This window comes from Patiria miniata, unplaced genomic scaffold, assembly GCF_015706575.1.
Source record: "Patiria miniata isolate m_02_andy unplaced genomic scaffold, ASM1570657v1 HiC_scaffold_30, whole genome shotgun sequence".
NCBI classification, from domain to species: Eukaryota; Metazoa; Echinodermata; class Asteroidea; order Valvatida; family Asterinidae; genus Patiria; species Patiria miniata.
In genome coordinates this window covers 9,361,953-9,377,719 of record NW_024037070.1, presented here as the reverse complement: position 1 = coordinate 9,377,719, position 15,767 = coordinate 9,361,953, and the positions used below count along the sequence as shown (strand labels likewise).

The following is a 15,767-nucleotide window of genomic DNA, read 5'->3' as shown; positions in this document are numbered from 1 at the left end:
GCTACGTTAGGGGACTCCACTATAAAATTATAGGCCTATAGCCCTTCAGTGCAGTCGGCGGCCCTAATAAACTGCGCCGCCCAAAGGTCAAAATGACTGTTGTTGTAACAAAAATAGATCCATATTAACCAGTGCCAGTTTAGTGATTCCATTATAGCAGCACTGAACATATATATTGACACAGATTGACGGGGTTTATTTAAAATGGAACAAAACTGTACGTTCAAGTTCGTGTTAGCCCATGCATGTAACAGTTACATTAATTTGAAATTCTGTTTCAAATCTCATTAATCTTCTTGATAATACTTCAGACTTTTTATTACATTATTGCGGATCTATGTTTTCGTGCAAATGTTGCTTAGGCCTTAATGATAATTATTCAAAAAGGGTCTAATTTTGTGTGTGAAGAATAATAATTGACGTGAAATGCAATTTTCACGATTTCCTTCAGATATCCTTCCGCTGGGCAAAACATAGATCCAGGGTGACACAAACACTGATATCGGCCACAGAAAACTGGAATGCCAGTAAACGAAGAAAATAAGTTAGGAATAATTTTTTTTTTTAAATCAACCTGTTTAATTAAATATTTTCAGAATAGGGCCTAGGCTTATCGGCGAAACGATTTTATATGTCCCGCGTTTAGAATGTTAGATGAGCAAAACTTTTTGATGTGATGGTCATGAAAAAAAACTTATATAGCAATTCACAGTTTCAGATTGCTTTTCAGGTTCAAATTGTGCTTGTTTTGTGTTTGTCATCATAAGCCCAAGAGTGAAGCACAATTTTAACAATTCATGATGTTGATCATTACTTATCAATAGAAATACTTATCAATAGAAATACTTAGCAATAGAAATAACCTTTTGAGTTTTATTTCACCGAATAGGGTGACTTGTATTCCATAAATTGTAATAGTAACAAACGCCTGCGGTTTCGATCTCGGCAAAATGGTCTTCAAATACAAACATTACCTCTGTAATTCAGTTTATTAAAATTTATTAAACTACGTCAGAGTTAGTTTTCTTGCACTGTAAGTAAAAAATTGCCATATCCAATTTTAATCTTTAGCTAACATTTTGTCTTACCAATTTAAATGTTAGAAAAACAAGTTTTTGGTATGGTATATAATTATAACATCAATGGATTCCATTTCCCTTTAATCTATATTGTTCATTGAATATGTTTAAACACTGAACAAAATGTAAACGAACATTATTCTTGGTTCCCGGATGTGACAATCCTAGAAGCTGTCTTATCAGCGCGGACGTACGTCCGGGAGTTAGTTGTCTTGTTCCCAGACCTGTTTACTTAAAACTCAATGGTTCTTCAGTCTGGAGTGCTGAATTGTAACTCATCGCAACCGGTGAAAATGGGTGTGTAAATGAATAGAACTTTTTACCGGATGACGTGATCCCGCCCATGTTAGTCCCGCTTGTTTTGTTTTCGTATACAACTTAATGTATCAGAAAATTGGAGAATAATCGAGGCCCAAGTTTACTCCCGCGCAATAGCACACATGGTATAGTCCGCAGGCGCCCAGGTGACTCCGAGATCACCCTTGAACGATATGGGAGGGGCATGCCTAGGCTTCTTAAAGGTGAAGTGATGCAGGAGGTGAGTGAAGAAGATGAAGAGCTCCATCTTGGCCAGATTCTCCCCCAGGCATACTCGACGACCTGTTAGAGAAACAAATGAAAAGTTTACACGAGTACAAGTCGAGTCAGGTCGCAGATAAAACAGGGCATAAACAGCCGAGTGACAACTCACGTGAATGGCGTGTCACTAAACTTGTGATTGACATGGCTAACTTGTGGTTGCTTTTGTGACTGACGAAGCCGTGTCCGAGACGGGCTTTCAGAGCTACGACTACGTCTACTTTGTTATGTTCTCACGTATTGGCACAGACCATAACAGGCTATATACTCCAAACACGAGATTCGGAAGCGACCTATAATGCAACTCTAACTGGAGATTAATAACTGACCGTTCCCGAATGGGATGAATTCGTCTCGGTGTCGAAGCTTGCCGTCTTCGTCCAGAAATCGCTCCGGGCGGAACTCCCTCGGCTCCGCCCACACCGAGGGGTCAAAATGGCTGTGCCAGAGATTGGCCAGGACAAAGGTGCCCTTTGGAATGTTGTATCTGAAAAAAGGTCCATGTTCAAGTGATTAAGTATTCAGGAACCTGAAGTTCTCACAGACTCTAAAAAGGGTCAGATTTGAAGTTAAAGAATTGCTCCGTTAAAGAATGGCGCAAGGTTTGCTGGTCAAAATGACCCCCGAAATGATCAAGAGAAGTGTAATTTTTGACCATGAAAAGTGTCAAAATAGAACCCAGATTGTAGGTCAAAAGGGACTTGTTACAGTGTACGTACTACTTTACCCTTACCCACTGATTGTAGTTTTCTCTGCGCAGTAATGCGGTGCTGACAGCGGCAAGATGGTGGATATTCGCTGTATCTCGCAGATAGTTGCCTCAGTGTAAGACAGGTAAGCCTTATCTGACAGGACGGGTAGTCGATTGCGACCGGTCACGGCATCCAACTCCTGCTGGATGCGAGTCTGTATCTCCGGGTAGGCCATCATGTAGAGCAAACCCCATCGAAGAGTGGTGGCAGAAGTCTCCGTACCGGCGATGAACAGGTCCCCGACCGACCGTAGCAGGTTGACGGGCGTCAGCCCCACCGATGCCACGCCTTGCTTCTCTCGTGTCTTGCACGCCTTGACAAACTCGTCGATGAAGTCCCTCGGTTCCTCCGTATCGCAGGTCTCCTCGTGCTCTTTGATCAAGGCACTGATATGACTGTAGAAGTTTCTGATGGCTTGGATGTAGGTCCTCACGAAGGGAAAGACCTGGAGCTTGGCGAAGGCAGCCGGAAGAATCTCGACGAATAATCCCGGTCCCGCATCGTGCGTGACGCTCGAGGTGTGCCTCAAGAGATTCTTGAACATCTCGTCGCTGTACTCGAACCGCTTGCCGAAGACAACGGTGCAGATGACGTTGGAGAGTGCGTTATTGAGTGGGTGTGTGGGGTCAATAGGAGCTCCATGATCCTCCCTTAGACTATCAGTGAGGTACTTTGCCTCCGTGGAGATGTTCTCCTCAAAACTTAACTTCCCAACGCCTAGTCCTCTCAAGACTGTCAAAGAGAACCTGCGAAGCTCTAACCACATTGTGCCGGATGCAGCGAAGACGCCTACAAAGGGAATACAAATACAAAGTACCCTCAGAAGGTGTTTGGCTTTAGAGAGCGCGACGGTGAAAATTATCCGCCGCGGTAGCTAATGACAGTCGTGTTGACTTATGATGTTCTTTGTAAGGGTGGTGAAGGTTGTGACAGTGGTATAGTGAAGGCTTGGTGGCAGTGGTGAAGATGGTAACGATGATGACGGACGTTGGTGATGAGAAAGATTACATAAGCATCTGTGACGATTACGACTGGTAAAGGTGATGGTTTTAAAGTGTAATGATTCATGTCGATAGTCGTAACTCGCACATCATGGTGGTGACAATGAAGACGATCCCAACGATTGATGACGATGGCATTGATGGTGTGAACAGATTACTATGCAAGTGATGTCTCATCAGCCACCTTTACAGACGGGAGACCCAATCATGCATGGATATTAGTACAAGAAACACCCCAAGGTTCACGAAATGGTATTCTGTCGTATGATTGGCCTAATTCTTAAATAAGCGGAATGCAGTGCCACTTGCAGTGTCCCGTGATATCTGAATGAGTTGACCCCGCGGCAGAGGTCATAAGGACCAGGACGCATCGGTCGTTTTCATACTCTACATCTGAGTAAAGGATGTTTAGGCTGTTGTCGGACATTAAAACTACGAGTGCCAATCTGCCCACCTCTTCCCGGGAACTCCACCTTGGCGACGTGAAACTCGGGCCTGCTGCTCAGCTGTTGCTGTCCAAACGCTTCCCGCATGGTGGTGTTCTTGCTGATCACCACAACCAGCTTCCCAGCTAAATAGAGACTCATGACATCCCCGTATCTGCGGATACAACACACGTAAACGGACCGAGTTAATGCTTTGAACTCGGACAGTTTGCCTCTTATGGTCTCCTTTGAAGATGTTGGCAGGTTGTTTTTCAAGGGATTGACCATACAGATAAGGGTATATGTTTGGTTTGGGTATAATGGGTGGATCATATAGAGCTATATTAAATCACTGTAGCTCTATGGGGTGTACTACCATGCCGGCGAATTAAGTTTCCGTCTGAAAACAATGATAATTTATGGCTATAAGGAATGGAGATGAATTCGGCTCAGACAAAAGTTTACAGATTACATCATCAATTTTGTGTGTGTGTGTAGTTATATATCGGGCAAACTATATAGGCAATTTGCATCTCACATGAAATGCATGTGGGCCTGGTGCAACTGTGATAATGAAATCAACAACATAATTACCAACTCGCATACCGTACGTCTCCCATTATTGTTGCATCATTTTCACGGTCGATATAATGGTCTCTATTAATTCCCACGGAGAATTATCAGAAAACAATATTAAAGAATGGCCTATTTTTTTTAATGCAAACACCGCGTTATTAGAATTACACTGGTGTTCTTTCAACACTCCAAGTGTTTGTCAAAATAAATGCACCTTCCAGACAGCTTCGACAGGAACTCGTGCGGGACCTGCTTGTCGATGAGAACCGCCCGTGCCATCTGCGGCAGGCAGCCCAGGACTGGCCAGCCCCTGGGCCCTGGAGGGAGGTTCCTTGGTCGACGGAGGAACATGAGAAACCATGCCAAGAGGAACACCGCCAGCCCGACCAGTGCAGATCGTACACCGGCCGACCAACGGCCCAAGACTTGGTCGGTGGAGGCCATGTCACCGGTAATAGAATCCATTGTCAACGCTTGTATTCTGCGAAGAAAAAATAAGAACTATATTAAGGGTCATCTACAGCCTTCCTCTGAAAATAACAAGCTGTACAACCGAATAGTAATATATACTGTGATGAAATGATCATAATGAAAGTATCTGCATGGGCAATAAAATAATGTCTCCTTCCGTCGTAAACAAGTTTTTCTTCGTAACCTATGAAATTGGAAATGAACACAAATTGTCAAACCGGCAAGTTTCACGCTGCGTATTTGCAAAAGATTCAAAGAATTCTGACGATTTTCGTTGCATGTGAATAATTCCTGCTGCCAGGTTAAAGTCCAGCATTTTGAACAGTATACATGAACATCTAGGCCCTAAAGGCCTACGGGCCTTGAGCCCTCTCTCGGCTAGTTTTGGTCCTTGGATTTATATTCCCTTATTTTGCAGTCAGTCCCGTGACAAACGCGGTTAGGTTGCCGCGGCGGTGGAGGTCTCTTGAAACAAGATGAATCAAATCCAGTTTTGGTAATAAAGTTGCGGATCTAGATGGGACCCCCCCCCCCCCCCCGTTCAGCCGCTGATTCATGTTATGATATAGTAAAACGGGGCCTAAAATACTGAATGGAATGCTAAAGTTCATAAATTTGTTGTCTTAGCACGCCTTCACTCAATCCTTCCCTACCTTCATATCCTCTGCAATAATGGCAGCGCTACCCAGGAAATTCCTAGTACCTCACCGGCATAGCTTGAATAAAGCGCGCGTGAGGTATGCTCGAGTAGCGCTGCCAACATTGCCAAGGCTGGATTTCATTCATCTTATTGATAGCCAGTGGCGTAACTACCTGCCACCCTATAACAGATGTCCGTGTCCCTTGGTTCCCCTCCCCCGTTTAAAATCTTCAATTGAACAAAAATATATATAATTTGCCTTCAGTGTCCCCTTGAACAAATTATGCACCCCAAGTGCCCTCCCCTCCCCCACCCCACCCCGACCAGAAGTTTAACCCTAGTTACGCCACTGTTGAAAACAGGGGATAAAAAGCAAATCTAGTCCCGTGCCCCTGTGTCCCCCCCCCTTCCCGGTTAGGCCACTGCCGGGCCCAAATTTAGTAAGCGAATATATTCTGTGATAAACGAGTTTCTGAGCAAACAGCCGGCCGCACGAATTTGACTCCTTCCCCCCAAAAATGTATAGCTAAGCAATACATGTATATGATTTCATGGCACAGCAGAGAGAAAAATAATTACACGACGCTGGTAATCTCTCTGTTTGGCAGGATGTTCAATTATTGACTGACACCGGCTGCGAAACTGTAATTGTATCTTTTCGAAACTAGAATTTGATCATTTATATTTTTCCTAAATAAGGAAAAGAAAACCGAATGTACACTGGATAAGAAGATCTCGTCGGGAGTTATTAAAGCAAAACGAAACGGGAAGTAAAATTTAAGAGACCAGCTACAATATAAGATTTTAATCGGTGGGACAATGTCGATGTAAGTACACGCCATACAATAACAACATCCCATGGCATTTAGGTAAGGGTTTGGCGAATCACCCAGGAAACACATTTCAAGTCTAAGCCAATTACTTCGTCATGACTATGTCACGTGATCACATTATATTGCTGCACCCTGGGAATTCACAATGGCTTTATATACTTCCTTGTTGGGATTTCCCTGTTTCACATCCAGACATTGTGCAATTGCAGTGGTCTCATAAACACCTGAGAGAAAAGATTCAAGGCAGAAGAAGCTTTGGTTACAACCTACCAACATCCACCGTCAATCTTGAACATTCAGTGCCGTGTCGCCGAGGTTTGATACCGTCCCAAGCAGTGTTTGAACGGCCGACAGAGGAGTGAGTGCTGGAAATCAACGCAGTCTAAATTTCCGCGTTGGCAGTCATGGCGCTCACTATTGCCCTGTTACTAGCGACGTGTTTGATGATGGGTCCATCGGTCGAAGCCGAAGTGCGTCCCGGCTTCGAAGCCAGAATCAGCCAGTCTGGGCTGAATTATCGTAAGTCATGTTGACTGACTACCTTGGCAAGGGCGTAAAATTATTTGAACAAGGAATTTGAGCGGGAATTTGTGTTGTATAATTTGTTGGGGTTCAAGAATTGTCGAATTTCCACGGCCGGGCAATTTTTTAGGATTTTGGTCATCGCCCTATCCCCCCCCCCCCCCCCCCCCCCCACTTGCCGACACGTATTTGCGTCACCGGCTTGAGCCATTTTGTGGTCAGTTTAAAAGTTCAGAACACTAACAGAGTAGCAACAATATGCTTACCGAGACACAAGGACAGTCAAGGAGAGACAAACGTCACTACGTCAGACAGACATCAAACAAACAGACGGAGATTGAAAGCTGATAGTCTAAATTAAATAATACAAGGACACAAATTAGCAGCCATTGTTGTTGCTGCTTAGCTGTTGGTTTGCGTCGTTACAGTTAAATTAAAAACCGATTTGAGATTTTGATATTTTTTCTGCATGAGGGTGTTTTTTTAAACGATTTGTTATTGTGCGTATACAAGTTGAGCAAAAAAGAAGTGACAACGTAATTAATTATTTTTCCCCCTTAAAAAGCAATTCAATTTGATACACCAACGAAGCATATATTAAACAAGCATATTCTTTCATTCATTTGGAAAAAAAATTACTGAAATTGATCCATGCTATGAGAAGTTATGCATATTTTACTAAAATAGACAATAAGATTTTACAGCTGTCCACGGAATGCGATTTGAAGCTATTGAGCTGAGTGAGAACCAGAGATACACACAGGCATTCAGATGCAAATGAGATTTTTACAATTTTTGTCAAGATTGAAACATTATGTTCACTGTCAGATTTTGTGTTTGGAATATGAGGATCCCCCCCCCCCCCCACAAATAATGTAATGATGGTGACTTTTCTGTTTTCCTGTTCACAATTTTCTTTCATTCATGGCGGCAGGAAAACGCCCTTGATTCAGTGAATTAAAACGGTTATGATTATTGGTGGACAGCTGAATATTGTGATATTTGTACATGTATTAAAATAGACATAACTTGTGAACATAAAAGTACGTAACTTACTAGCCCAGGTTGGACTCCTCCGGTTGTTAGGCCTCGTTTCCCCATGAATTACGTTTCACCATGCGCTCAACGGGTGTCACGAATAAAATCGAAGGATTGGGTGAATGGGCGAATTTGATGAAATGAATTCATGACCATGAACGACGTTATTCTGATGCGCTCATCAACAGTGGGTGATGGTGTCACGAATAAAATTGCACTGGCACAGTATACAGTCTGGGGGTGTTAATGAATTGATTTTCATTATTTTGGACAGTTCGAGATGCTGGGCTGGAGATCCTGAAGGAGGAAATCAAACATCTGTCAATCCCTGATATCAGTGGCAAGGCTCATGTGTCCGTGGTTGGCAATATTTACTACACAATCTCAAAGTAAGGAAAACTTTAAATCCCCCCCCCCCAATAAACAAAATGGTGCCACAATAAGGGTTCAGAGCTACAATCAACTGACAATTGTTGTTAACATTGCAAGACATCACTAATGACCATTGATATTATAATCACGGGGAGTGATATCTTTAATGGCGCGTTTGGCTTCTTCAGTGAGAAAACAAAGTGTTTGGAGATTGACTTGTAGGTAAACTGGTGGTATTTTGTTTCGTTTCCTATCTGTATAAATAATTGCAAACGACTTTCTTGTGTGAAATTGTCCAAACTTAATGTAGAACTGGTGAATATCTCATTTTTGTTATCCAATAGAATACAATATTCACTCCGCAAAAGAATTGTCAGATTTACACAATGTATTGGCCACGTACTTAGCCCCGTCGCCAGATCCGGCCATATAGGGGGGCTACAGTACAATTTACAAGCGGCGGTGGGGGGGGGGGGGGGGGGGGGGGCACCACCACAAGAAAAAAACACTTTGGTACATGTGTATACAATGTATACAACTTTTAGGCTTATGGTTTTTGCAGATGGGGGTGGGGGGCAGTTGCTCGTCGGGGGGGGGGGGGGGGGGGCGGCTCGTCAGGGGGCAATCAGCATGCTGCTATATGCTGTTGCTGCTACTATACTGGTGTTGCTGCTGCTGATGTTGTTGCTGCTGCTGCTGTTGCTAATACTGATGGTGCTGCTACTGCTGCTGCTGTTGATACTGATGGTGCTGATGCTGCTGTTGCTGCTGCTGCCTGATTCTGCTGCTGTTGCTGCTGTTCCTGCTGATGATGCTGCTGCTGCTGTTGCCTATGCTGATGTTGCTGCTGCTGTTGCTGCTGATGCTGCTGCTGTTGCTAATACTGATGATGCTGATGCTGCTGTTACTGTTGCTGCTGCTGCTGTTGTTGCTGCTGCTGTTGTTGCTGCTGCTGCCTGCTGATGTTGCTGCTACTGTTGCTGTTGATGCTGCTGTTGCTGCTGATGCTGCTGCTGCTGTTGCCGCTGCTGCCTGATGCTGCTGCTGCCTGATGCTGCTGCTGATGATGCTGTTGCTGCTGATGTTGCTGTCTGATGCTGCTGCTCTTGCTACTCCTGATAGTGCTGCTGCTGCTCAGGCTGATGCTGTCCTTTGTGTTGTTTTTGTGCGTGGGTTTCATTACCACGCAACAATTATTTCCCCCTCTCTCTCCATGACTCTGTTGTCCAGCATGCGAATCAATAGCTTCGCCATTCCATCAGCCACACTCACCACCCAGTCTGGAGTCGGACTCGTCCTGCGAGCCAGCGGGATCACACTCTCTCTGTCCGGAAACTGGCATTACAGTAACCACGGCTTGTAAGTCATTGAAACCGTCCTCTTGGGTTTTAGAGGGAAAACACTCTCGGATATTATCTACTGCTTCTAAATATCATAGTTTCGATTTTAAATTGCTTTCAGATTACTGATTTTTGGTTGAATACATTTTATGTGCTTTGGGGCTGTTAAACAAGGACTAAATAAAAAACACTAAAAAATAAAAGGCCTAATAACAAAAAAAAGAAACACCAAAAAAACAAAAATACCTAAAATAGTTGTGGTATTACGTTGGTACCACTGATTTTCTTTTAGAAACACCAATACAACAACGACCTCTATAAAATGAAACTATGAAATGCGATTTAACCTCGTACAAGTTAAACGTCGTTAATAATTCCTTTGACTCGATTCAGTGCATTTAAATTTCTCTTTGTCTTTGTAATTCCTGCTAAACTAGCATTCATATCAGCGATAGTGGTACCTTTGATGCAAGCTTGTCCGGTGCCTCTCTCGCCGTGACGCTTAGAATTGGTAAGTCGATCGTCCTTAAAAAAAAAATCAATATTTAAATAAAATTAAATTCGCTAAACTAACGACCAAAGGCAAGTCAAGATGCATGGCGGCGTTAGACAACAAAACAGAATTATGAGATTATAAGGACTCGGATTTCGTTGGGATAAACTACAAGACGAGTACAGTTGGATTTTGATAAGGAACTCCACAGTGAGATAGTGTGAGAGAGAAAATTTGACAAATACTTCACCGTACCAGTATTTGATCACAAGCCGTGTGTAGGTGAGAGGAGGCAACGAAATTGAATGAGCACGTTGCAAAGTGCATGAGCTCGTTGCAAAGTGGACGAGCTCCTTGCAAAGTAGTGCATGACAACGTTGCAGAGTGCATTAGCATGTTGCAAAATGCATGAACACTTCATCAATGTTAATAATATAGGTAATTGGCGTTTATGTGGTCCCAAAAAGTGCTTCTCACTGTTCGTCAAGTCATGAGATGAGTCTTCCTTGGACCTGTGGCTTGCTAAAGAACACAAAACCCCCGTCCCTCGGGTGGATAAAACCATGTCCCTCGGTGAGGGCGCATCGAGCAATGAGTCTATACACAGTAACCGTATATAGACCACGCTTCTGAGAAACCTTATCATCCGTTCCTTGTCAAACTCTTCTTAATGTTAATTATGCTTGGGATATTTTTTAAGGTAAGGACCAGGCCGGACGCCCAACTGTAAGCTCGGCGAGTTCGGATTGTTCCTTCAATGCGGGCAGCGTTCACGTCAAGTTGCATGGAGGTGCTAGGTAAATAAAAGGAAGGAGATGTTGTTCTTGATAAAACAAAAATGCGGTGGTTTTAAAGGACACTATAAGGCCCTTGTAAGGTTTGGTTGATGGAGAGGCTGAAATAATATTAAACATTAATTTAATTGCAATTTTCAATAATGGAATTCTAAACCAGAAAACAACGCTTTCTAAAGTTTAGAAACCAATTGATAACTCACACATCGAGAAATGACTGAGGTTGAGTAGAGATTCAAACCCTGACGAGACATACAACGATTTGCGTTTGGCTGCTGCTATATTCTGCAACAGAAAAGGTAACTGATCATTTAAAGCTAACTTTTATTATTGCCCACGATTTCAGCTGGTTGTACAATCTGTTTTCCGGAAGCATCAGCAACTCCATCAAAAGTTCGCTCAACAAACAGGTATGATGATGACAGGTTACAATTTACACTGTTTCCAAACGAAAGACTAAATCCTACTATAGGACCAGCATCTAGAGGGGAATAGTGAGCAATGAAAATAGAATTACAGCTGAATGGTCAGATAGTGATGGCAGACTGCAGTGAGGCAGCAGCAGCAACAACACTTTGGCGAAACGTATATTCCTCTACGCAGGAAGTCTGACTAATTTACGAAGCATTTGTGGCGCAATTATTTGGAATTGAAATGAATTCAACTTTTCAATTCATGTAGGCAGGGAGAAAACTTGCCATGACGTCACGAAATCGCGTTCGCTTTCTCCTTTGCGCAGAATATGAACCCGCCTTTAATAAGCACACGTGCACTGACAAGAAGATCAACATTATTAACCTATATAGCTCAAAATAATGATTGATTTTGACAGACATGTTCCATGATAATCAAGGAGGTCAATACGGATCTACAGAAGCAGTTTTCCAAACTGAAAAGTAAGTTCAACTCTCAAGATGATCGAGGATTTTCGTTCTCTTCTATATTTTCTTTTTTACAAATCCAAACGTTCCTTTAAAGTGAGCAAAAATCCATTCAGGCCAGGTTCCGGGAAAAGCCAAACAACTTTGTCTGGTTCAATCCATCCAGTTCATAGACTGAACAGGTAATTGCAGCCAGCATATCGCGAGTGTCTAATCTTTGGCAGACGAGGTGCCCGAGTTATCCTTATGGTGGAACCAGAAGTTCCCTTAAAACAACACCTCCTTAATTATACGTCCCTCATCGCAGTTATTGCTATCTTTACTGGACTCATGCTCAAAACAACTTTTTGGTGTCTTCACGTGCAACTTTGTTCTGTCCATTTGTGCACCTAGTTTATGGTAATGAAATTATAAGACAGAGTATAGTTGGACCAAATGAGCAAGTGACCTCAAAGAAGCTTCCCTCTGAACAGGAGAGAATCAATTGTTCCTAAAGTATAGTAGTAACAAAACAGAGATTATAAACACTTCAAGCTGTGTTCTAGATGTGAATGATTCTCATCTGTTCTACCCCTTCTTCCAGCCCAAGCCCCCATCGACCAGTATGCCGTGATTGACTACTCCTTGGTGACAGCTCCCCAATTCTCTGGCCACGTCGACACAGCCCACAAGGTGAAGATAGAAGCTGCAGTTATCCGTTCCAACAAAACAATTGATCAAAATTAAGATGTCTACAAAGGTCTCGGTAAAGTCTGTTAAAAGCTGCGCCAAGTTTTGAATCATTTTCCCCGTAGACTATCTTCTTCTTTTGCCTATTATTTCGGAACGTCACAGTGGCATTCAGCCATTTTTTACCCACTGCTTTGCCACTTGATTTGACTAATTATTATGACGCAATGATAATGATGTCATGAACATTTCTGCCAATAGGGAGAGGTGTTCCCGAGGGACACGCCCCATAAGGAGGCGCCGTACACAGTGCCCGTCATACCGCCGGATCCTGACGTTTCCCGGCACGTTTTTCTCTGGGTCACCGATTACCTGTTCCAGACGGCTGCCTACGTGTACTACGAGGCTGGCAAGTTTGAGTTCAACGTTACTCAGGATAAGGTACGCAGACTGTGAAGATGTTTTGTTGTTGTCATTTTGGTCGCCAAAATAGAATATATATTAAAGCCAGTTTACCTAGCATTTGAAACCAATTTCTTTTTATCAAAGGACGTTTATTCCTTTTTCATTTATAGTAAAATCACTTAATTAATTAGTCAAAATGTAACTTAATTGATTCATTTTTTCAATTAAAACAGAACCTTTTTTTAGAAGGGCATGTATCGCCTTTTGATTTAGAATCGAAATGATTGAGTTTTTAATTCTCGAATTGTTTGTATAGGCCTATGCGATGGACATTTTGTTTAAGCACTAGAACCATTTACAGAAACCATGCTCAATGAAAACGTCAACAAAACTCCAATCAATTCCATTCAATTCAAATATATTAGCACCGTTTCGCAGCTGAAGCTGAATTACAGGTGTTTACAATCAGAACATTGTAATGCCTAACTTTTGTTAATAAAAACAGTTATTCGTTTTGTTGCAAATTTTCATTCAACTGGATGAACCACAGAGGCTAGTGTGCTATTTGTAAGTTCCCAAAGAGTGAAATTATGAAGAGACGACTTTCAGTGAAAATCACCCTAACTGTATACTTTGAAAAGTAGTTACTTGTCTTAGTGAGTGAAAACTCGATCCATTCAATAAACTTTTTGAATGAATTTCACTTAAATCATCTTTTCCTTATCGTTTCAATTATCTTACTCGGATGGAGTGAATTTGCATTTTTTTGTTAAAAATAGACTTTGGTTCAACTTCAGGATAAAAAAATACTGCGATCTATATATACCGTTTCTGACGTCTCGTCATCAAGTTTTAGACCGTATAATGTATGAAAAGATACACATTGGATTTGTGTTTTATTTACAGATGCCTCCTGGTAAATACAGCCTGAATACTTCCTCGTTCCTTGTCGAGTCTCTTTTGCCTAATGTGAGTAAAATGTGTAAAAACCTGTCCAAATCTACCGCTTGGTTTTGCTGAACTAATCGATTCGGCACGGTAGAGGAATGTACACGTTGCTGAATTTTCGCTTGGACAAAAATGCCCTGGGTTGGGTACCGGACGTCACCTTTCTTAACTTAAGTCAAAATGTACGCGTTATCATTTCTCCCCTTGTATCTTTAGGCATCAATTAAAATTGCATGTCGTGCTTATTGAGGTAGCTTTTAAAAGGACGGAGGGCACCAAAGTGGGTTTGTATGTCGATGTGGTTAAGTTTCGAGGAGGTGGTGAGATTCCGAGGAGGAAGGCCCACCCCCTTAGGCCCCGCCCCTTCGGCCCCACCCTAATAGGCTTGTAGCTAAAATGATCTCTATTAACAATGCTTCGGCCTATTCTAAACCTCATCGACAGTCAAATTTTCAGTTAAATAGTATATCCAGCTTTTGCCATCTCACGATTATCTCTGGACATCAATCACACATGTGTTCTTCGATCCCTCGCAACTGCAGGTGTCCAAGAAGTATCCGAACCTGCTGATGCAAGTAAACGCCAATGCCACAGCGCCGCCAGTGATTAACATCGGCGAGGACAATGTCAACGTCTCCCTCAAGGCCGACTTGGATTTTTTCGTCACCCTGCCCAACAAAACTCTGGTGTATCTCTTCACCTTGAACTCGGTAGGTGATTGAAAATGGGCACCTATGAAAAGTAGCACCTTCGAGCAAAGAATATCTCCCCCTTCCCCCCCCCCAGAAAAATACTACAATCAGGAACCGACTATAACCTAAGAGTAAGCCTTGCTGTGCCATTCCACGCAAAGAAACTGATGACCTTACGGTATTTATTGCTCCACAGACCATCAGTTGTTCGACATTGCTGTCGAGTGATGGCATGAGTCTCAAATGGATGACCGACTCCTTGCGGTAAGTCTCGATATGTTGGTCTTAAAAAGGCGGTCTATGCACCGTGATTGCTTTTGGCCTAAGACTTCAAGACTTAACCCCACCTGTAAGTTGCATGCAGGGATGTAGATAAGACACCATTTAGTTTGGTGAGATTTGTCACAATTATTCAAATAATATCGTGTGTGTTATTTTTTTATGTTTAGTATCGTGGTTGCTTTGAAACGGTCCGCCATCGGAAAAATCCAGGTAGGAATTTTACGAAAATTAGAGAAACAACCGTTCATAAGATTATTAACCAACGACTCAGCTGAATGCATTTCAAGATCTTCTTCCACTTTTGAATATCGGTATGTTTTTCTTTGAAAATTTCTAGATGAAACCGATCAGTGAGGCTGTTCACGCCCTGACAAGTTTCTTCCTCATTCCATGGATCAACGGTAAGTGACTTCGATTCACGATTTGTATTTTCTGCTTTGTTATAAAAATGGAATTTTAATAGACTGTTAACATTTTAGTCATAACTCATTAAACCTACCAATGTGCTATTGAATATATCACGAAGTATATACCTCATGCAATGCAGGTGTATTAGAGAATGTTCTTTGGTTATTATATTTTAGTTACAATGAGTAAGGCACATAATGTTAACCAATGTCTATCGAAGCGATACAAAACCATTTCCTTCTGTGGAAATGTGTGAAGGCACTCCCATATCCTTTGGGGGGGGGGGGGGGTAACATTTGCTGTTTTTCAATTTACGTTAGGGGCGCAGAAAACATGTCTCCTCTCCGGAGTTGAGGAGACACGCAAGATTCAGAAGCCATTCTTTTCTTTGTCCTTTCATTTGATCATGCCAAGGCCCTTTCGAATGCTACTTTAGAAAGTCAGAGTGATGTTTTCAGAAATTATCATGATTAGGTTTTTGTTGTTGCTCTTAAACAGAGGAAGGAAGGAAGGGTTTCCCATTGCCTACCAGCCCTAACATCAAGTTGGAAAAAACAGTCATCAAGC

The 15,767-nt window shown here is 42.4% G+C and overlaps 2 protein-coding genes across 3 annotated transcripts in view; one reads left to right on the top strand and one right to left on the bottom strand.

Moving 5' to 3' along the window:
- Positions 1 to 296: 296 nt before the first annotated feature.
- LOC119739343 (cytochrome P450 2J6-like) lies at positions 297 to 8,126 on the bottom strand. 2 transcript variants are annotated; one of them, XM_038214238.1, is made up of 6 exons: positions 7,935 to 8,126; positions 4,627 to 4,893; positions 3,866 to 4,011; positions 2,392 to 3,199; positions 1,988 to 2,145; positions 297 to 1,679 (listed from the first exon to the last, which is right to left on the bottom strand). In XM_038214238.1, exons 2-6 carry the CDS (start codon positions 4,875 to 4,877, stop codon positions 1,498 to 1,500), a joined length of 1,545 nt encoding a protein of 514 aa, XP_038070166.1. In that variant the 5' UTR covers positions 4,878 to 4,893; positions 7,935 to 8,126; the 3' UTR covers positions 297 to 1,497. The 2 variants fall into 2 exon arrangements, with proteins under 2 accessions (XP_038070166.1, XP_038070165.1); XM_038214237.1 differs by lacking the exon at positions 7,935 to 8,126 and adding an exon at positions 6,627 to 6,715.
- LOC119739122 (bactericidal permeability-increasing protein-like) overlaps positions 6,747 to 15,767 on the top strand; it is a 10,698-nt gene continuing 1,677 nt past the window's right edge. The window contains exons 1-15 of the mRNA XM_038213951.1: positions 6,747 to 6,875; positions 8,191 to 8,305; positions 9,519 to 9,647; positions 10,066 to 10,139; positions 10,822 to 10,918; positions 11,262 to 11,325; positions 11,748 to 11,811; positions 12,380 to 12,468; positions 12,727 to 12,906; positions 13,777 to 13,839; positions 14,361 to 14,528; positions 14,707 to 14,774; positions 14,960 to 15,002; positions 15,130 to 15,193; positions 15,699 to 15,765. Of these exons, the coding sequence (XP_038069879.1) occupies positions 6,761 to 6,875; positions 8,191 to 8,305; positions 9,519 to 9,647; positions 10,066 to 10,139; positions 10,822 to 10,918; positions 11,262 to 11,325; positions 11,748 to 11,811; positions 12,380 to 12,468; positions 12,727 to 12,906; positions 13,777 to 13,839; positions 14,361 to 14,528; positions 14,707 to 14,774; positions 14,960 to 15,002; positions 15,130 to 15,193; positions 15,699 to 15,765 (1,400 nt within the window). The 5' untranslated portion in view covers positions 6,747 to 6,760. The remainder of the gene's footprint in view (positions 6,876 to 8,190; positions 8,306 to 9,518; positions 9,648 to 10,065; positions 10,140 to 10,821; positions 10,919 to 11,261; positions 11,326 to 11,747; positions 11,812 to 12,379; positions 12,469 to 12,726; positions 12,907 to 13,776; positions 13,840 to 14,360; positions 14,529 to 14,706; positions 14,775 to 14,959; positions 15,003 to 15,129; positions 15,194 to 15,698; positions 15,766 to 15,767) is intronic.

Bases quoted from the DNA above. Each gene is read 5' to 3' on its own strand.
- LOC119739343 (XM_038214238.1), bottom strand. From the start codon at position 4,877: ATGGATTCTATTACCGGTGACATGGCCTCCACCGACCAAGTCTTGGGC. The intron at 3,200-3,865 runs GTGGGCAGATTG...TTCCCTTTGTAG, and splicing joins GGTGGAGTTCCCGGGAAGAG to GCGTCTTCGCTGCATCCGGC. The intron at 2,146-2,391 runs GTAAGGGTAAAG...ACCTTTTTTCAG, and splicing joins GAGAAAACTACAATCAGTGG to ATACAACATTCCAAAGGGCA.